We start from the raw sequence: 22,951 nt of genomic DNA on the forward strand, positions 1-22,951 counted from the left end.
GAGGAGAGCCATATCTGCACCTTTGCACAGGTGGAGAAGTTCCATGCAGTCTTTTAGATTGTAAGCTCTTTGGGACTGGGATAATCATTTACTAACAAAGGGAATTTGACCTGGTTTGCCTCTAGTCACTAGCACAATGTTTAACTAACTAAATACTGTAGGTTTCAGAGTAGCAGCCGTGTTAGTCTGTATTCGCAAAAAGAAAAGAAGTACTTGTGGCACCTTAGAGACTAAATTTATTAGAGCATAAGCTTTCGTGAGCTACAGCTCACTTCATCGGATGCATTCAGTGGAAAATACAGTGGGGAGATTTATATACGCAGAGAACATGAAACAATGGTTGTTATCATACACACTGTAAGGAGAGTGATCACTTAAGATGAGCTAATACCAGCAGGAGAGCGGGGGGTGGGGCAGGGAGAGGAAGAAAACCTTTTGTAGTGATAATCAAGGTGGGCAATTTCCAGCAGTTGACAAGAATGTCTGAGGCATAGTGGTGGTGGTGGTGGTGGGGGGGGGGGGGGGATGGTGGAAATAACATGGGGAAATAGTTTTACTTTGTGTAATGACCCATCCACTCCCAGTCTCTATTCAAGCCTAAGTTAATTGACTACAGGACAAGCCCAACAAAGAAAATAACAGAATGCCACTAGCTATCACCTTCAGCCCCCAACTAAAACCTCTCCAACGCATCATCAAGGATCTACAATCTATCCTGAAGGACAATTCATCACTCTCACAGATCTTGGGAGACAGGCCAGTCCTTGCTTACAGACAGCCCCCCAACCTGAAGCAAATACTCACCAGCAACCACACACCACACAACAGAACCACTAACCCAGAACCTATCCTTGCAACAAAGCCCTTTGCCAACTGTGTCCACATATCTATTCAGGGGACACCATCATAGGGCCTAATCACATCAGAAACACTATCAGAGGCTCGTTCATCTGTGCATCTACCAATGTGATATATGCCATCATGTGCCAGCAATGCCCCTCTGCCATGTACATTGGTCAAATTGGACAGTCTCTATGTAAAAGTATAAATGGACACAAATCAGACATCAAGAATTATAACATTCAAAAACCAGTTGGAGAACACTTCAATCTCTCTGGTCACTCGATTACAGACCTAAGAGTTGCTATTCTTCAACAAAAAAACTTCAGAAACAGACTCCAACGAGAGACTGCTGAAATGGAATTAATTTGCAAACTGGATACAATTAACTTAGGCTTGAATAGAGACTGGGAGTGGATGGGTCATTACACAAAGTAAAACTATTTTCCCATATTATTTCCACCATTCCCTCTCCCCCCACTGTTCCTCAGACGTTCTTGTCAACTGCTGGAAATGGCCCACCTTGATTATCACTACAAAACGTTTTCTTCCCTTCCCCCCCCCCGCTCTCCTGCTGGTAATAGCTCTTCTTAAGTGATCACTCTCCTTACAGTGTGTATGATAACACCCATTGTTTCATGTTCTCTGTGTATATAAATCTCCCCACTCTATTTTCCACTGAATGCATCCGATGAAGTGAGCTGTAGCTCACGAAAGCTTATGCTCAAATAAATGTAGTCTCTAAGGTGCCACAAGTACTCCTTTTCTAACTACTGTAATTAACTAAATAATGCACTGTGGATAGCAGTGGGAGGGAAAATGTAATCCTCAAACAAACAGCACTGGAATGTGCTGGACTTTCCTCCTGAATTTGGTTCTTTCATACTTATAGCTGTAGACACAGAAGGTGAGACCTACAGCATTATAGCTGCATCTTGATTTTAAATGTTTTGGTTTTCTTCCAGTGTCTCAAGTATATACCTGTCCACCGACAATATGAAATTATGCTAAATACTTAACTATAAAGCATGAACTATTAGCACTGAAATAAATATTTATTAACCCAAAATACTAAAAACTTTATTTAGATTCAGATTAACTTGCAGCTATATACAGCAAATTCACCACATTTGTTAAGCCAAGGTCAGTGTTGCTCCCCACAAACGAATAATAACTTCACACTGCACTTGCATATTCTGAATTATTTTGCTTTGGCATTACAGAAAGATAACTATGGAACTACACGATATTATTGGACAAAGATGGTGCTAAATGATGCCCTTTTATCCTTGGATTGTGGCATTCCTTCAGGTTTGGTACTTCTAATGTATTCATGCACATGGCAACATTAGCAGACTTTCAATTCTGTTGAATAGGATCTGTGTCAAATTTATGGCGAGATTGATGGTTTATATCTATGAAAGTTTAATTCTGGCTTGACTGAAAGGAATTTTTTTCCCTTTGGTGGGCCTTGTTTTTCTGTTTAAAGCAGTTCCAATTCTGTTTATTATTTATGAGTTATCAACAGGAACTATTATTGGATCAGTTTCAAATATCACAGAATAGCAATATTCTTTGACAGATGAAAAAGGAAGAATACAAATATTCTTCAGTGTAATGCAAATAAAATTGGACTATTAATTGACTCTAAAATAACACCTCTATCCAGTCGTGCTATTTCTCATTGGCATCTGGAGGTGTGCCCAGAGATCACTTTGTTTTATTTATTCAGATTTTACCCTACAATTTTTCTGAGCCACAGAGATTTGCATTGGGTTTTACATACAAATAAAAGAAGTGAGGCATATGCCCTGAGTGGCCTACAATCATAGGGCCACACTATGGCAGCTAATTACTGCTTGGCAAGGGAGGCTGTGCTGAGCTGTTCTGTTGCAGTCAGAGCACCTGGAAACTTTGTGGCAAGACACAAGTGTACCTCATACAATGCCTCCCAAAACAGCCCATCAGGAAGGGGTAGTGAATCTGCTGTGTCACTAACTAGGAGGGGCAGTATACACAGATCTACAATTTTACAAGGCCTTCTCCCTATCATTCCTCATTTCTTTTGGGATGGTTCATTCCCCAGGTGGCACTAATAGGGAACATTGTTTATGCACCAGGAATGCAACTGGTGTCAACCATGCATGGGCGTCTTAGACCCTCATTTCCTAGACCAGCCACATCTTCTTGTAGCAAGGCTGCCGGTCAAGTTAGACCAAAGAAACTCAACAGTCACTCCTGTTAACATTCTACTGCTACCTTTAGACTGCATTCTTAACATTATAGAATGCATTATTTATCCTACAATACTAAACACCTGAAATGGAGATAGTCACAGATTATTAACTTCAGCAAGTCTCACTGCAATGTATTATTAAATGATGCCACTTACTACGAAGTGCTATTGATTGCCCTTTGAGTACTGGCTGCTTTTGACATGTTTGATGTTTCATACCTGGAAGCTGAAATAGTTGATGAGTTTAATCCACCATAACAGGACATGGCCACTGCAATAGGAATTATCCACTTAGCATAACTAAGGGTTTCATTACCAAATGTCTGCAATTGAAAGAAAGAGCATGAGGCTAATTACATTAAATAAGCAATGACAGTCTGAAAAACTGTCAGGAAAATTTATCAGTCCAAGCACAGAGTCTCTTAGCCCATTTCTTTACCATGATGATAACGAAAATTACTCCTGCTGAGCAGGTAATTGGAATTTTGAAAGGCTGATCAATGCTAAGATAAATCCTATATTTGCATTAAAACAAAACTGGATTTTTGTTAATTTCTGTAAATTGGGTTTGAAATAGTGGTTATCATGCAGATTAGGATATATAAATCTATGGTTGAATTGTGTGTTAATAACTATAGACTTTCCATATTGTATAATATGCTGACTATATTTGTTTGTATTTTGGGGGTGTGAAATGCTAATAAAAGTTTGAGCAGCGTTTAGCAAAAATTTGTCTCAAAACTATTTTTGTCAGTGTAGAGTGGGCAGTGACAATACTGAACACCATGAAGTAGAACTACAGCAAAATTGGACCCTAAAGCAATCCAAACTTTCTACTTCTTATTCTCTGGGTTTATTTTAAAAAACCGCTACATCTAGGTCATTGTTAGGATCAGTATTTACAGAGATTTGATTAATTTAATAAGCATCAGTTCACGGAGATATGCATTATGTCTGAGTCATCACAGTGTACTGGTGGTATTACACAGGAACAAGTAGTTATTGCTATTAAACACACACACAGAGGAAATACTTTAATTGGTAGAGTAAGAAATCTGCTGTAAAGGGGATGACATGAGAATCTTCCACAGAATTATATATATTGTAAACATTTGCCTTAATAAACTTCACACAACTTACCACTGCCACTGCTTCGCTTGTTAGGAGAGCTGGCATGTCCAACACTACATAGTATGCTATGTTAGTCAGCAAGTAAATAATGATCACAATAGGCATTGAAATTGCAATTGAGAGGGGTAGATTCCTATAAAGAGAGAGAGAAAATAGTATTGCATCATATTCAAATGAGAAATGCTCCTCCTAAATACAAGTGGGTGAGGTAATATCTTTTATTGGCCCAGCTTCCGTTGGTGAGGGGGACAAGCTTTTGTGCTTACACGGAACTTTTCTGCAGGTGTGGGAAACTTATTCAGGCCTGCTCTACATTACAGGGTTAGGTCGATATAAGCTGCCAACCTAGCTGCGGAAGTGTCTTCACTTAAATTTGGCTCCTGTCAATGTATATGCCTCTCCATGGTGATTGAGACTACATCTACACTTTCCAAAGTAATTTAGTATAGAATATTACCCCTAAGAATTTGAAACTTTTAACCGTTGGGTGTAAACCAAGCCTTGGAAATGAACATGTTTCCAGAACACTAGTATAACTCCTTTGTCTCTCACTTTTGCCCCAGTTTATTATTACCCTTGATTTTGGCTCATTTCCTCGAAGGTAAAATACAGCACTGGCTGACCAAAAAAAAAAAAAAAAAAGTGGGAATTTGAAAGGGCCCGTGGAAGTTAGGCACCCAGATCTTATTCATTTTCAGTGGAAGTTGGACGCCCTAATTCCTTAGGTGCCTTTGAAAATCTCATCCTAAAAAGTAAAGAAAATAATGTCAGATATGGAGCTATTGACTTTTTGATATAATAATCTGAAGAGAAAAAGGGAAATCACATAGGGGTAAGATGCTTAGTAGGTCTTTTCAAAAGCTAAGAATTTTTTTATGGGTAGTAGTTTGATTAATTTCAAAATTAGGACAACCCCGCCCCCCGCAACGAATTGAACTCATCCATCGGGCTATTGAACAATCTATCTTGTCACATGGTCATGTTTTCATAATCTTTGTAACACTTCGGGGGATTTGAGAGTATGCACAAACCTTTCAGGATTCCTCATCTCCTCAGTGACATAATTCAGGGTATCCCATCCAGAGTAGGAAAAGAGGGCTGAATACAGAGCAAGTGCTATACATCCTACATCAGTTGTTGAACCTTCAAATGGAGCTTTAAGATTTTCTGTTTCTCCTATGTAAATATTATAGTTATAAGTTATGTTTAAATGTTTTTCAGTCTTATCTCATTTAAGTATATACACTTCAGCTAAACAAAATAAAACAAAAGCTACTGTTCTCAGACCATAATAAAACCTTTTTAAAATATATAGATATTTTCATAGCATTGGAGATATAAAAAAGCTTAGTCAGTTAGAGACATCAGAACATTCACAAATTGTGATATGGAACTACACATGTAAGTAATGTTTTTCGATATTTGTTGTATGACTATTATGGGACTAGTTCTGACCTGATTAATAAGGTCATTGACTTCAGTAGGACCATCCACACCCTCTGTTAAAAGCCCAGGAGAGTGTGACCAGTGGATTGGATGGGAATCAGAAGGCTAGAGTTCTATTCCTGGCTCCTTCTCTGACTTGCTGTGTGACTCACGTCATGGCAGTTTCCCCATTTATAAAATTGTCTGGGTTAGTGTGATTTGTGTGTAGAAGGAAGTGGGCTAGCCTTGAACCTGAGTTTGAACCCCGGGTTTACATTTGGGTGGCCCAAATGTCTACACTGAAATTTTATAGCCCTGCAGACCAAACCCTGTGAGTCCAGGTGTGCCGACGGTCTTTTATTGCAGTGTAGATGGAGCTTAAAGCATCCTACAGAGCAATATAGCTATCGCCTCTTTTTCAGGAGGTTAACAGTTATTTCCAAGTGCATAACATTTTATATTAAAGTGCTGTGGATTCTGATACTTCTGTATTTTGACTCTCAGATACTGTTCAGTTTTTTAAAAAAAGTCTGTAAAAATGAACTATATTCTTACCTTTACTAATTTTATAAAGACCCACCGAAATGATCAAGATAAGGGCCATAACTTTTGCATATGTGAATAGATCTTGTACTCTGGTTCCCCACTTCACATTGACACAATTAACAAATGTTAAGGTGCCTATTGAGAAAAGGAATACAAATGAAATAAGTGCTTTCTTAAATAATACACCTTTCAAGAAAATGAAAGTTACCAGTACAGAAAAACTCTTTCAACACTTCAGAATTATCTAGACTTTTAATGAAAGCAATAGAAATTGACTCTATTGTTAATTTTTGTCAGTTTTTATTTTTTATATTTTAAAATGAAATAAAACTTACTGCATAGAGGCTGCCATTTCCTGGTAATAGGTTGGAAAAAAGAGAAATTAGGAGAGGAAGGAAGACATTCTGCATTGAAATCAGTGGGAAAGCACTGGGTTTTGATTTTAGGACCAACCAGTGTTTATTATATTTGACTCATCTCATTGATTTCAGTGGGGCTACTCACATAAGGCAGGCAGGATTCTTATTATTATTTATTTGGACTACAGTAGTGCCTAAAGTCCACAATGGAGATTAAGGCTCCATTGTGATAGGCTCTGAGACAGTCCCTGCCTCAAAGACTTTGCAGTTTAAATAGACAAAGTATGCAAGAAAGGAAACTACATTTCACACAAGGAGAACTGAAACTATGTTGCTGTTCCATGGTCATACAGGAAAGCCTGTAGCAGAGTTGGAATTTGAATCCACATTCCCTGAGTCCCTTCCTTAATCACAAGTCCAATTTTCTTCTTTTGGGCCCTTACTTTGAATTTCTTTGTTGCTAGCCAGTAGGGATGGTTGGAACATTGTCACCCATATATGCTGTTTTGTCAAAGCCAAAACATTCCTGGGTCCAGGTTGAGGCTGAGCAAAGAGAGAGACTCTGTAGCCTGTTGGCTAGGGTATTAGCCTTGAAGCGGAAAGAAGGGGGTTTAAGTCTTTACTCTACCTGTTTGGAGTGATCTGGGATGAAAAACTCTGCTCTAAACAGCGAGTTTGGTCTCCCAGAACAGGGCCTTAACCACCAGCCTACACATGCACTCCAATGGTTTTTGTGAAAACATTCAGAACATCCAGTGCAGAACAAAAACAAAATTTGAAATCTCAAATGTTGCCAGGAAATGGAATTGTCCTCCTGTCAGCTCTATTTGCCAGTGCCTAGGAATTCCAGATGGAGAGCGAATGTGCACACTCCTTTTTGGGAAACGTCCCCTTGTCCTGCCTTATTCAGCCTTGACAATCTTTCCTTCGACCCTCCAGCTTGACCTCAGCACTAAGGCCAACCTACCATCTGGGATAATGATCTAGAAAGGAGGCAGAGATCAGAGACACAATATTTGTGCGGTGGGTGGGTGGATGTGCAGTTACCTCTTACGTCATCCATATAACTCATCCAGTCAGTGCTTGTCAATGCAGAATTTTCCACTGCAGTATGTTCTCCAATTATTTGCTTGAGACATTTAAAATTAGATGAACAATGGGACTGCCCTCACTTCCTTTGAGAGAGATTTTCATAATATAACAGATCGCACTGTTAGAATGCTTTTCCTAATGCTCACCTTACATTTACAGAGGGAAGGAAAAAAGAAACTACAACATGGAAATGCTTTTCCTTTGGGGTCAGATTCTACACTGACTTGTGCAATCACATGGACTGTGTGGGGAGTGTCTGAAGTTGCAAGTCAGCAAAGCATTTGGTACTTAGAACTTCAGACTGGATCTCAGGAAGGAATAACCTGCTGTAGCAATATTCAAAGATCATTTAGAAGCTATTAGCTGCCAAGTCCTATTAGAAATTTCGTAACATACTTCCTTCTCAGAACAAGGAACAGTGTGTGACTCCTTGGGTCACACTTTGTTCCCTGGTCTGTTCCTGTCCCTCACACAGTGTAAAGTCACTTTATTGCTAAACTGGATCTCCACTGAGCCTTGATATCCTTGTACTGATGAAAATAGCCATTCAGTTTAGTCAGAGAAATTAAAACCTAATGAGATGATAGACTAGTCTGTCAGTTGCCACATATCAGCAGCACTAGAAGCTCATGCAGTGGAGGGGAACTCTGCCAATATATCCTACCCCCAGGAGAACACACAGACATAGAGGAGGTCGCACTGTACCACTCAGTGCTGCAAAATGGAGACGAGTAGGGGATGTGGGCACACAGCACGAATCAACAAAGTTGGAGATGAGCAGCAAGGCTAACTGATTCTTCCCTCAACTCAACAGTGGCTGGCTATGAGGTGGAAAGTGCCCTGGAGTACTGGCCCGGGACAAGAACTCCTTTTCCTGTAGCCTTTCATAGGCCTTTTTTGACACAGTTTTCTCACAGAACATTTCTCTCATTTGGGCTTTGCTCTAGGGTTTTACCCTTTCATCCATACCTCACTTTTCTTTAGTTTTAAATGGGGAAAAAACTATTACAGCCATTTCAATTATATTGCAACTTAAAAATTATTCTTTACAATGGTGAAAATAGTATCCAGTATATAAGACTCCAATCCTGCAAACACTTACACACATGCTTACCTTTATTACTGTGAGTAGTACCGTTGATTTCAGTGGGACTACTGTGCCCTTTGAGGCTTGATACACCATGGCATTTCTCTTTTATATACCACTGTGATGCCAATGAAATCAGTGGTGTTACACATTGGCACATAACTGGAGTAATGCAGTGGTAACAGGCTCTTGGTCTAAAAAATATTAGATTTTACAGTGAATTGTTCTAAGACAAACACCTTTTTAATGTCAGAGTAGGGTCTAATTTGAAACGTATCTGCTATCTGAGTGATTTCTATAAAGCCCACTCTATTAAGGAATGTGGTGTGCACATTAAAATAAGATTCCATTCTCTATAATCTAAAATCACCATCTAGGCACTGGTAATTTACAGTATTCTTTATTCCTAGAAGGGAACATTTGCTTTGCCAGAGTTCATAGCTAAGACCATGACAATGCCAAGCGTCAAATTATATATTTCAACTGCGAAACCAAACATCCCTCTCAACTGTACCATATTTTAGATCCAAATATAACTCTTTCACACATTATGGTCTCCCTTTTTATGTTTGTAAATGAGTGGAATCAGGAACTCGATCAGGGTATGAAAATTTACAGAGTAAGGAACTGAACCCCCAAAGTTTTGCTATTTTATAAAATGAATTCCTCATTTCAAACTGATCCAATGTTGAATGAAGTGAATGGATGAACTTCCATTGACTTCAATAGGCATTGCAACATGGCCTTAGTATCTGGGACATAATTTAAATTCCAGGGTCCTATATTTGCATATGGACAGATTAAATGCTGTGAAAGCCACCTACTCTAATATAACTGTATTGGGAAAGATCTAGAAAATAAATTTTATTCCTTTACCATCTCCCTTTGTTTCAGCAGAGAAAGCAATTAGAGCATTCTCATTCTTTTAATACCCTCTAGTACTTAGAGGCAAAGTTGTAGATTACTATGAACGTAATTGCCCAAAAAGGAAAAAGGAGGCTGCTCTAGGTGAAACATTGTAGCTTTTTGAGTTAGCTCAAGTGAATAAAGAGTCTTTCCCCACCACTTGAAATTATTTTACCACTGAAAAATATTTGATTTAGGATTGTTGATGTACCCTTTCACTTTCAGGAGCTTATATTTTATTTAAAAAACATGCAGATTGTGGGATAGCAGCACATTGTAACTAATGGTGTTACAAAACAAAGCAACTGATCCACATGAGTAATACAGCAAAAATCACTCAGACAGAATCCAAAATGAATGCTTAAAGAAACTGCTGTAATTAAACACCATTCCCTCTGAAGTTTAGTAGTTTATGGAACAATACCAGGTCAACTGAGGAGAGAGAAATAGATTCCATGTATATGCAAGTAGGGAGATGATCTAAATCACAGTTAAGCTAATAAAATATATTAGAATTGATCTACTTTTTAATAAATTAGATGTTTAGAATACTGCAGAATGATGAGGATGGCAGTTTAAATCATGGTCTCTGTTTTTCAGAAGTTAACTTCCTTTCTGCGTCAGTGGGGAGTGTTAGAAGTATAAACAGGATTAATTACAGAGGAGACATTTTCTCAGAATTCACAGTATACACTACTCTGCTATACTCACTACTCAGGATACACTAGCTGTGTCAGGTGTCTTTTAGGGAATGCTATATCTTGCCTCATGGACAATTAATCATGCTGTTGCACATACCAAGAACAGCACATAGATTATACACAGTTCTGTGTATGTGAGTCATTAGGTTTTATACCACCATCCACCACTGTAGTATCTGAGCACCTGGATAGCAGAGGAAAGAACTCAATGCTGGTCCCTTCCAATCCTATGTGCCTACATTTACCTTCCAGGCTTCCACCTAAAATCTATAGCAACAGCAAAGGCCCTAGTGGACGTCATGGAGTGTCCGGCACTTCTACCTTTTGGGGGTCAAAACTCTGCTTGAGGTAGAGCTTTTGGTTTTGATTTTTTTTTTTAAGATTTTATTATTTCTTTGGTTGGTTGGTAGGGGTTAAGGAAGAAATGCCAGTGTTTCACCAGTTTTCACTCACAAGCAGTTACTGGTTTATCTGAGGATATGTGAACATTTTAAAGCCCATTGAAGCCAAAGGGAATTTTCCCATGGACTTCAATGCAGGCTTTGGGTTAGGCTCTTGATCCATAGCAAAATGTTTTCTTTTCTATCACCAATCATAGTGTCTCTCAGTCAAAATGTTGGAAATCCTCCCTCCCCACCCTCCAACTTCCATTACCACTCCCTCATCCCACAAAAATTCAGTCCAGAAGAGAGAGAATACATTCTTATGAATTTGTCGTAGCTAAAAAATTGTTATTTTCACAGAAAATTAAGGGGGAGGGTAATCTGACAAGGCTTTTATGAGTACATGCATTAAATTAATTCATTTCTACCAATCACAACTTTACTTACAGATGCAACCAGCTGCAATTAACCTGACTGCTTCATATGGCGGCTCACAGGATGGAAAAATTGGTTGAACAATATAATTAGCAAATGTAATTGCTATTACAGCCTGAGTTGTTGGTTCAATAATTAGCAAGGAAGACCACAGTCTGATAAAGGCTGTGAATCCACCAAAAGCTTCCAGTATATAGGCATAGCTAGCTCCTGATTTAACAATGGATGTTCCCAGTTCAGCATAACACAAAGCTCCAAACAACGAAAAGATCCCACCAAGGGCCCAAATGAATAGTGAGAGTCCATAGGAGGCACTATACATCAAAACACCTTTGGGTGACACAAATATCCCAGAACCAATCATGTTTCCTACTATTAAAGAAACACCATTAAGCAAAGTAATTTGTTGTTTCATCTTCATTTTTTCTTGCACATTTTCAGCCGCTGTGTCCGTTACATGTACTCCATTCTTGGATAAGTTTTTTTTATTACAGCATATGATCCAGGAGCCTGACATTACCTGAAAATGTGTAATGAGAAAGAGACAGTTTTTTAATGCATATCACATATGTGATTAACTGTGTGAGTAACAGACTCCACCATCATGATCAGTACTTATTGATAGGGCCTTATTGGTAGGCTAATTTCAATTAAAAAACAAAATCTACCTTATTGGTAGGACTCCTACAATTACAACACAGTGAAATTTCAGATTCTGTCTCTCTTTCATCAGCAACACAGTGCCACTTCAATAAAATATTTACTAGTTTTGCACAGCATAATATGATAAAATGACCAGAGCTTTTGATTGCTATCAGAAAATGCAGAGCACGTTTCAAGGCTTTTTTGAAAGTGCTCCCACCAAGATTTAATTACATATATAAGTGTTATGCTGCTCAAGACTGTCAATGTCTATTGACTTGTAAGTTGACAAATATAGGTGGAGAGGGTAGTTTTGCCTATACTGAAGATGCCTAACACTTTCTGTTATAAGATCCTATCTTCAGTTGCTTATAATTTTGTCAAACTTCAACCATTTGGGCTAAAATTTTCCATGTCGGGTGCCTAACTCACTCTGCTTTCTGGAAAGTTTCAGCTTAAAAGTACAATTGTTTCTGAGAATGAAATTAGGAAAACAAAAACAAACAATTGTTTGGCCCGTGTTAAAATAAAATCTTACAACTGCTTTGTTGAGATGCTTTAGCACAGGGGCCTCAAAGTCCTGGCCCGGGGGCATCTGCGGCCCGAGAACCTCCTCACTGCGGCAGAGAGACGCAGGCAGACATGCTGCCAGCAAACTCAACTACAGGTGCCACCCTCCAATGGCTGGTGGACAGGGACAGAGATACCATCACTAGTTGCCAGGCAGAGTCAGCCATGGAGGCAGCATCACTTTTTTTCAAAATGCATGTAAGTCAAAATACTGAACACAACTATCTGAGGCCCACCTGGCTGCAATCCTGAAGGCTTCAACTGCTCTGTCACTGAGGCCAAACATCAACAAACTGACAGAACTGACACATTGCCATGTGGCTGGCCAACACTAAAAACTCTCTGGGAGGCAAAGAATTGTATAAAGTTGTATGACAGTTTTATTATTTCTAAGAAATTCAAAATAAAAAATACAATATAAACATTTTCTTTTCTGAACACCATCTTCAGTGACATTATTGGCCCACTGGGAGGATTTGAGGACTGGCACTGGCCCTAAGGTAAATTGAGTTTGAGACCCCTGCTTTAGCACCTCCATGAAGAAGAGTGGGGCTTGATATTTTTCAGGAGTATTACCACGGTATCAAAAAATGTGGCTTTTGCCAATCCCATGAAAACATGGTCCAGTGATAAGCCTCCAAAAACTGCACTTTGTAAAGATTTTTTAGCATTTGGTAACAAATTCTACAAAATTTCATCTGTGCTAAGCTTGCTCCAGCTCTGGGATGAGTAGCTCTGCTTATCCTTGTGAGCTGAATGAAGCAGGGGTCCTGAGAACAAAATAATCCTTGATCATGTACTTAAACACTATCATAGAACTGGAAGGGACCTCAAAAGGTCATCTAGTCCAGTCCCCTGCACTCAAGACAGGACTAAATATTATCTAGACCATCCCTGACAGGTGTTTTTCCAACCTGCTCTTAAAAATCCCCAATGATGGCTATTCCACCACCTCCCTAGGCAATTTATTCCAGTGCTTAACCACTCTGACAGTTGGGAAGTTTTTCCTAATGTCCAAACTAAACCGCCCTTGCTGCCCATTGCTTCTTATCCTAGTCTCAGAGGTTAAGAAGAACAATTTTTCTCCCTCTTCCTTGTAACAACCTTTTATGTACTTAAACTGTTATCATGTCCTCTCTTCTCCAGACTAAACAAACTCAATTTTTTTTTCAATCTTCCCTCATAGGTCATGTTTTCTAGACCTTTAATCATTTTTGTTGCTCTTCTCTGGACTTTCTCCAATTTGTCCACATCTTTCCTGAAATGTGGTGCCCAGAACTGGACACAATACTCCAGTTGAGGCCTAATCAGCACCGAGTAGAAAAGAAGAATTACTCCTTGTGTCTTGCTTACAATACTCCTGCTAATACATCCCAGAATGATGTTTGCTTTCTTTGCAAAAGCGTTGCACTGTTGACTCATATTTAGCTTGTGATCCACTATGACCCCCAAATCCCTTTCCGCAGTACTCCCTCCTAGGTAGTCATTTCCCATTTTGTACGTGTGCAACTAATTGTTCCTTCCTAAGTGGAGTACTTTGCATTTGTCCTTATTGAATTTCATCCTATTTACTTCAGACCATTTCTCCAGTTTGTCCAGATCATTTTGAATTTTAATCCTATCCTCCAAAGCACTTGTCCGCAAACTTTATAAGTGTACTCTCTATATCTTTATCTAAATCATTGATGAAGATATTGAACAGAACTGGACCCAGAACCGATCCCTGCAGGACCCCACTCGTTATGCCCTTCCAGCATGACTGGGAACCACTGATAACTACTCTCTGGGAATGATTTTCCAACCAGTTATGCACCCAGTTTATACTAGCTCCATCTAGGTTGTATTTTTTTAGTTTGTTTATAAAAAGAACAGGAGTACTTGTGGCACCTTAGAGACTAACAAATTTATTAGAGAATAAGTTTTTGTGGGCTACAGCACACTTCATCGGATGCATAGAATGGAACATATTGTAAGATATATATATATATGTACAGATAAGTTGGAAGTTGCCATACAAACTGTGAGAGGCTAATTAGTTAAGATGAGCTATTATCAGCAGGAGAAAAAAAACTTTTGTAGTGATAATCAAGATGGCCCATTTAGACAGTTGACAAGAAGTTGTGAGGATACTTAACTTAGGGAAATAGATTCAATATGTGTAATGACCTAGCCACTTCCAGTCTCTATTCAAACCCAAGTTAATGGTATCTAGTTTGCATATTAATTCAAGCTCAGCAGTTTCTCGTTGGAGTCTGTTTTTGAAACTTTTCTGTTGGAAAATTGCCACCCTTAAATCTTTTACTAGTGGCCAGAGAGGTTGAAGTGTTCTCCTATTGGTTTTTGAATGTTATGATTCCTGATGTTAGATTTGTGTCCATTTATTTTTTTGCATAGAGACTGTCCGGTTTGGCCAATGTACATGGCAGAGAGGCATTGCTGGCACACGATGGCATATATCACATTGGTTGATGTGCAGGTGAACCCCTGATGGCATGGCTAATGTGATTAGGTCCTATGACAGTGTCACTTGAATAAATATGTGGACAGAGTTGGCATTGGGCTTTGTTGCAAGGATAGGTTCCTGGGTTAGTGTTTTTGTTGTGTGGTGTGTGGTTGTTGAAGAGTATTTACTTCAGGTTGAGGGACTATCTGTAAGCAAGGACTGGCCTGTCTCCCAAGATCTAGGAGAGTGAGGGATCATTTTTCAGGATAGGTTGTAACTCTTTGATGATGTGCTGGAAAGGTTTTAGTTGGGGGCTGAAGGTGACAGCTAGTGGCGTTCTGTTATTTTCTTTTTTGGGCCTGTCTTGTAGTAGGTGACTTCTGGGTACTCTTCTGGCTCTGTCAATCTGTTTTTTCACTTCAGTAGGTGGGTATTGTAGTTTTAAGAATGCTCGATAGAGATCTTGTAGTGTTTGTTTCTGTCTGAGGGATTGGAGCAAATGTGGTTGTATCTTAGAGCTTGGCTGTAGACAATGGATCGTGTGGTGTGTCCTGGATGGAAGCTGGAGGCATGTAGGTAAGTATAGCAGTTAGTAGGTATAGGGTGTGTTTATGTGACCATTGCTTATTAGCACAGTAGTGTCCAGGAAATGGACCGCTTGTGTGGATTGGTCTAGGCTGAGGTTGATGGTGGGATGCAAATTGTTGAAATCATGGTGGAATTCCTCAAGGGCTTCTTTTCCATGGGGCTCATTCACCTGCATATCTACCAATGTGATATATGCCATCATGTGCCAGCAATGATCCTCTGCCATATACATTGGCCAAACCGGACATTCTTCTATGCAAAAGAATAAATGGACACAAATCTGACATCAGGAATCATACCATTCAAAAACTGTAGGATAACACTTCAACCTCTCTGGCCACTAAAAGCTTCAAAAACAGACTCCAGCGAGAAACTGCTGAGCTTGAATTAATATGCACACTAGCTACCATTAACTTGGGTTTGAATAGAGACTGGGAGTGGCTGGGTCATTACACATATTGAATCTATTTCCCTAAGTTAAGTATCATCACAACTTCTTGTCAACTGTCTAAATGGGCCATCTTGATTATCACTACAAAAGTTTTTTTCTCCTGCTGATAATAGCTCATCTTAACTAATTAGCCTCTCATAGTTTGTATGGCAATTTCCAACTTATCTGTATGTGTATATCTATATCTATATCTATATCTTACAATATGTTCCATTCTATGCATCCGATGAAGTGTGCTGTAGCCCACGAAAGCTTATTCTCTAATAAATTTGTTAGTCTCTAAGGTGCCACAAGTACTCCTGTTCTTTTTGCGGATACAGACTAATACAGCTGCTACTCTGAAACTGTAGTTTGTTTATGAGAAGGTTATGCGAGACAGTATCAAAAGCCTTACTAAAGTCAAGATATACCATATACCATATCTACTGCTTCCCCCCATCCACAAGGCTTGTTACCCTGTCAAAAAAAGCTATTAGTTTGGTTTGACATGATTTGTTCTTGACAAATCCTTTCTGACTGTTATTTATCACCTTATTATCTTCTAGGTGTTTGCAAATTGATTGCTTAATTATTTGCTCCATTATCTTTTTGGGTATAGAAGTTAAGCTGACTGGTCTGTAATTTCCCAGGTTGTCCTTATTTACCTTTTTATAGTTGGGAACTATATTTGCCCTTTTCCAGTCTTCTGGAATGTCTCCCATCTTCCATTAGTTTTCAAAGATAATCGCTAATGGCTCAGCTATCTCATCAGTCAGCTCCTTGAGTATTCTAGCATGCATTTTATCAGGCCCTGGTGATTTGAAGATGTCTAACTTGTCTAAGTAATTTTTGACTTGTTCTTTCCCTATTTTAGACTCTGATCTTATCTGATTTTCACTGGCATTCACTATGTTAGACATCCACTCGCCACCAACCTTCTTGGTGAAAACCAAAGCAAAGAAGTCATTAAGCACCTCTGCCATTTCCACATTTTCTGTTGTTGTTCCCCACACCCTTCCATCATTGAGTAATGGGCCTGCTCTGTCCTTGGTCTTCCTCTTGCTTCTAATGTATTTGTAGAATGTTTTCTTGTTTCCTTTTATGTCCCTAGCTAGTTTGATTTCATTTTGTGCCTTGACTTCTCTAATTTTGTCCCTAAATATTTGTGTTATTTGTTTATATTCATCCTTTGTAATTTGACTGAGTTTCTACTTTTTGGAGGACTCTTTTTTGAGTTTTAGATCACTGAAGATCTCCTGGTTAAGCCAGGGTGGTCTCTTGCCATACTTCCTATCTTTCCTACACAGTGGGATAGTTTACTCTTGTGCCTTTATAATGTCTCTTTGAAAAACTGCCAACTGTCTTCAATTATTTTTCCCCTTAGTCTTGCTTCCCATGGGATTTTACCTACCAACTCCCTGAGTTTGCTGAAGTCTGCCTTCTTGAAATCCATTGTCTTTATTGTGCTGTTCTCCCTCCTTAAAATCGTGAACTCTACCATTTCATGATCATTTTCACCCAAGTTGCCTTCCACTTTCAAATTCTCAACCAGTTCTTCCCTATTTGTCAAATCTAGAACAGCCCCCCTAGTAGTTTTCTCCACCTTCTGAAACAAAAAATTGTCTCCAATATATTCCAAGAACTTGTTGGATAATCTGTGCCCTGCTGTGTTATTTTCCCAACAGATGTCTGGGTAGTTGAAATCCCTCATCACCACCAAGTCCTGTGCTTTGGATAATTTTGTTAGTTGTTTAAAAAAAAGCCTCATAATGTATATGCACAAGAGCACCAAACTGAGGTTGCACAGGCAACCTGAATTCTGGCATCTCCTAACATTTGAATGCTTGACTTTGCAAACTTAATGTTCTTTTACCGTAGTTTTTATGGATGTAATATTTTATATTAGGTGTATCAAGGGCTAAATATGCATTCCCTCACTGTCTTTACCCTTCTTGCTGTGCCTAGCCTCATTTGTTCCAGGACATTTCAGTTTGGGATGGGCCAGTTTTCATCTTTGACCAGGTATGAATGATTCCCCCTCATCTCTAAATGCTGGACACCCCAACGCTAGGGTTATATTCCTACGGTCTCTCTCTACAGTGCAATCCAGAAGGTGTAATTCCATCTCCAGGAGAAATACCCATGCTAGCTTTGATTGAGCTAGCAATCTAAAAATAGCTATGTAGCTGCAGGGTGGTGGAATGGACTAGCCTGAGTACAATCCCATCTGAAATCCTAGATATGCACTTGGAGCGGTCCTGACATTTTTTTTAATGTATTAGCTTGATCACAACTAGTACAGCTGGGTGTACTGGATCTGGAAATTACACCTCCAACTCCAGGGTAGACATACCCATTGTTGTCTGAGCTAGCTCAATCCAAAGGTATGTCTACATGTGATACAGTCACGCCTCTCATTGTAGTGTAGATTTACCCTATATAACAATAAATTATAACTTGCATCATGGAGACATATTCAACAAGTGCCAAGTGATAAGCAATGCTCGGCCAGGGGTTTAAATGTGTGAACTTTTCAGCTAAGAGCTAATCATTCAGCCTGGAATTTTCAAAGGGCCTTGAAAGTTTGGTTCAATGGGAGTTACTTACTTAACTCCTTAGGCACCTTCGAAATCCCCAGCCTTTTATGCAGACAATACTAAATAAAGATTAAGGTGCTGAGTACTTCCTATGAGGTACTGAGAACCCCCAGCTCCTATTGACTTCAGTGGAAATTGAAAAGGAGTACTTGTGACACCTTAGAGACTAACAAATTTATTTGAGCATAAGCTTTCGTGAGCTACAGCTCACTTCATCGGCTGCATTTGGTGGAAAATACAGTGGGGAGATTTATATACATGCACAGAGAACGTGAAACTGTGTGTGTATGATAAAACCCATTGTTTCATGTTCTCTGTGTGTGTATATAAATCTCACCACTGTATTTTCCACCAAATGCATCCGATGAAGTGAGCTGTAGCTCACGAAAGCTTATGCTCAAATAAATTTGTTAGTCTCTAAGGTGCCACAAGTACTCCTTTTCTTTTTGCGAATACAGACTAACATGGCTGCTACTCTGAAACCAGTGGAAATTGAGAGCACGAGCACCTTGGAAGGTCAGACCTTAATAAAGATGAAATACAGACGAAATGCATCGAACATGCATCAGTCTTATTCTTGTATTTTAGACCATTTAGGGGGACAATCTCTTATTTGGGACGATCAGCTGCCCACCATCATGGAGTCCCAGATCAGAGACTTCTGCTATGTCATCATCACTGAATCCAGCACCCATGAACTAGGCTGTAGAATCAAGGTAAATAAGGGCTTTCCAGTTTCACACATAAAGGGAATGGTGTCAATGAAGACAAATGCCATTTAAAAATGAAATCTATTTTCACATTTCCTCTGTGATTATCAGGAACAAATGCAAGTTTAAAAAGCTGTTTTAAGGACTATCAACCATCACATTCTGTCCTTAAAGCAAACAGAACAGTATCAACATATTTACAGTAGAGGTAATGATTGAAAAAAATAGCAACGCATTTTTAAGGCACACACATTTAGATGAATATGCTTAGTTGGACGTGCAAAGAAGAAGATGAGCCGAAGGTCACCATTGCTGGGTGGCTCAAGCTTCAGAACACTGACACTGAGTACGAGCTACAGCAGACTCTAAATAGAGCACTTATGACATGATCATGGCACTGAACACATTCCAGTGCAAGAACAGGCCAGGCGAACAAAACAAGATTACGCATTGTGAAGAAGCAACAGCAACAAAAACACTTTGCTGTGAAGCAAAACTTTATCTTCTATGAAGGGAATACATAATTATTCAACAGAAACTTACCAGTTCCACAGTTTGTTGTTCTTACTTTTATGTTTTTAAAAATATGCAGCAAAATAATACCTAGTGTTGTTCTGTTTGGTTACTGTGCTCAAAATGTTTGTGGGTTCTTATATTACAGACACACTCAGGCCCACAGTTTATCATTACCACTATAAGCATGTCATTACTGATGAAATAAAAGAAGAAGCTACTGTACTCCAAATTTAAGAGTGGTATTAAAAAGAGAAAGTAGAAGCTCACCAGTTGACGCTGCTTCCTTTAGGGGAAAGGGTGCTGTAACTTAGGCAACCGAACAGTGACCCTTTAACTTCCTTCTGTGTCTAGATAAGCAAGCAGCTGGCTCATTAGGAATGGTAAGTGATACGGATATGAATATGCATAACCCTCTTTCTCTCTCTGTCTCACAGGGGTTCAATTTAGCTTTGCTGTCAGCTGCTATTTTTAGTAGGAATATTAAAACCAGCAGCAGCTACCAAAAAAGAGGATCTGAGACTTCTGTGAAATCGAGTGTCTCCAAACAACCCAAGTGAACAGGAAGAGACAGTGCAAAAGTCAGAAGCCCTGTTACAATATCTTAGAAAGTCATGTTTGTCAAGATCAATGGAAGTTTGTTTACTTATTTTAATGCATTTATCCACAGCCACTATTGAACTCAAAGATAGTGTCCCAGGTGACAAGTTAACGTTTTCAAAACTAATGTAATCTCTCGTTCACTGCAATGATCACAACATGAGCCGCTTTGCTAACTAGCACAAGACAGCTGGTTAAATGAAAACAATAGCTCTCACTTTACTTCAAGTACATTTATTTATATTTAGCTATCCTGTTACTTTTCTGCATCAGAAAAGTATCTCTGTAGTCCACCCAACAATTTATGACAGGTTTCAGAGTAGCAGCCGTGTTAGTCTGTATTTGCAAAAAGAAAAGGAGTACCCGTGGCACCTTAGAGACTAACAAATTTATTAGAGCATAAGCTTTCGTGAGCTACAGCTGCATCTGATGAAGTGAGCTGTAGCTCACGAAAGCTTATGCTCTAATAAATTTGTTAGTCTCTAAGGTGCCACGGGTACTCCTTTTCTTCTTCCAACAATTTATAACAGTTATTCATTATTTGAAAAGCATGCTGGCAATCTGTGTAAATCTTATTTCAATTGTATGTGCTTTTGTTTCAACTAAGATTTAAAAATAAGTAAAGCAAAGGAGGACTTACCAAGGTGCTTGAATTTGTCTTCTGAAATTATATAGTGCCCTCTTTACAAAGTGCTCTTGGAAAACAAAGGCCAGGATGAAGCAAGGTACAATATCAAGCCAAAGAGGCCAAACAAGGAAATAATCTCTGGAGAGCAGAAAAATAAGTTAATGAATGCAAGAACACTAATTTAGCGCCCTTGTTTTCCATGATGTGCTGGTGAACTGAGAGGCCAGTGTGAGTAAAATAGTTTACGCTCAGAAATCAAAGGGTGTGTGGAAAGAGCTGATCAAGCAGGTCAAGAGTTTTTGGCCACTGGACTGTGTCAAGACATCTGACAATGGGAATTAGTAGGAAAGCAACTTGTAAAAAAAGATAAAAATATGCTTAATTAATATGGATGTTTTCCCCATTCCTCCACTGATCCTAGACCCAAGGAAAGCAAGTTGCAACATAGTATTAAAATGTCACTGTACAGTAATTGGCTCACCTTGATTATCACTACAAAAGGTTTTTTCCCCCTGCTCTCCTGCTGGTAATAGCTCACCTTACCTGATCATTCTTATTACAGTGTGTATGGTAACACCCCATTGTTTCATATTCTCTGTGTATATAAATCTCCCCACTGTATTTTCCACTGAATGCATCCGATGAAGTGAGCTGTAGCTCACGAAAACTTATGCTCAAATAAATTTGTTAGTCTCTAAGGTGCCACAAGTACTCCTTTTCTTTTCACTGTACAGTAACTTACAACACCATAAAAGGGTTAAAAATGAATTGCAAAACAAGAAGCATCTAGAACAAATCTGGTAGTGCTATTTGTTACTTTTCAAATACCATCTTGTAAAAAATTTTTATTACATAATGGGGCACGTTTCTTAAAAAAAAAAAAGGACAATACAGGTCTGAGAAAGTCAATACTTAATGTAATGTAGTTATGGCTGTGCTTTTTTAAAAGCAGTATTAAAGGAAACAAGACTATTCAAGGCATTTTAATTAAACACTCCTCAAGCTATTTTTGCCCATGAACAGCAGGTATTTATGCACTAAGTTTTCTAAGTTTAGTTAGGAATGTGTATGTTTAATGCTTGGATTGTACAATGTAAGCTGGCAGCATCTCTTTAGAGTTACACAAATCTGTGATTAGGTAAATTATAATATATCAATAGGCTTCTTGGTAACAAAATTGTTTTGAAGGCATGTTACTTTGTTTGAAAGTACGATAGGCCCTGCCTTGCATGCCTCAATCAGGCAAAACTCTTGTTATATTTACAGTTTGTCTGTACTGCAGTTAAACACCTGCAACTGGCCCATGTCAGCTGGCTTGGGCTGTGGGGCTGTAAAATTGCAATGTAGCCCTTTGGGCTCAGGCTGGAGTCTGAACTCTGGTACCCTGCAATGGGGGAGAACCCCAGAGCCTGTACTCCAGACAGACCCTTACAGTCACTTAAAGCCCTTTCCATGCTGCTGTACTCCATAGTACAAGTGTAAATGGGCCTAAGTATAACTGAGAAACAGGCTCCCTGTTCTTGATTTAAAGAACGATTAACTATTCTTTTTTTTTTTTAAATTGCACTAATTTCCACTTTGCATTTGTCTAACTTTAGCTTGCAGCCCCTGGATCTTGTTATGCCTTTGTCTGCTAGGTTAAAGAGCCCTCTATTATCAGATTCTTATTCCTGTGTAGGTAGTTTTTGCATATTTAGCTGGAAAATATTAATTGCTCATACCATACCATGAGCCATATATCCATACCATGAGCCAAATTCTGCCTTCCATTTTGACTCAGTAAAAATGTCTTTTATATTACTGTTAGAACATTCCAGCTCAAACAGTAGTCAAAATTTCACAAATATCTACAAGAAAAGTGCTTAGGTCAACATGGGGAGAAAATAAAATCAAACAATAAAGAATGTAAGATAAGAATATTTCCCTTGTATTTGCAACCAGCAATAATCCAGCAAGTTCAGTCAGACACACAGCTGATGATCATACTAATATCATAGGAGTCTGCGATACTGCATGATCACAAAATCTTAAGCAATTGTTCACAATTTTCCATTTATAATTCATTTGAAAAAATGGGGAGAGGATTTAT

General features: G+C 38.9%; 1 protein-coding gene and 1 long non-coding RNA gene across 5 annotated transcripts in view; one reads left to right on the plus strand and one right to left on the minus strand.

The window, feature by feature from the left end:
• The window catches only part of LOC119851053 (Y+L amino acid transporter 2-like), a 31,552-nt gene extending 10,557 nt beyond the window's left edge, over positions 1-20,995 (minus strand). Inside the window, exons 1-7 of one of the 4 annotated variants that reach the window (XM_038390241.2) lie at positions 20,875-20,963; positions 19,905-19,984; positions 11,154-11,661; positions 6,188-6,313; positions 5,239-5,383; positions 4,217-4,340; positions 3,296-3,399 (exon numbers count right to left, since the gene is read on the minus strand). In XM_038390241.2, the coding sequence (XP_038246169.1) occupies positions 3,296-3,399; positions 4,217-4,340; positions 5,239-5,383; positions 6,188-6,313; positions 11,154-11,658 (1,004 nt within the window). In that variant the 5' untranslated portion in view covers positions 11,659-11,661; positions 19,905-19,984; positions 20,875-20,963. The other 3 variants (XM_043507638.1, XM_043507639.1, XM_038390240.2) reach the window with 3 other exon arrangements.
• Positions 1,584-19,384, plus strand: LOC122458636. The gene is made up of 3 exons (XR_006278732.1): positions 1,584-1,747; positions 2,064-2,151; positions 19,000-19,384. It is a non-coding gene; the product is annotated as an uncharacterized LOC122458636 (long non-coding RNA).
• Positions 20,996-22,951: the final 1,956 nt, after the last annotated feature.

This window comes from Dermochelys coriacea, chromosome 2 (assembly GCF_009764565.3).
Source record: "Dermochelys coriacea isolate rDerCor1 chromosome 2, rDerCor1.pri.v4, whole genome shotgun sequence".
Taxonomy (NCBI): domain Eukaryota; kingdom Metazoa; phylum Chordata; order Testudines; family Dermochelyidae; genus Dermochelys; species Dermochelys coriacea.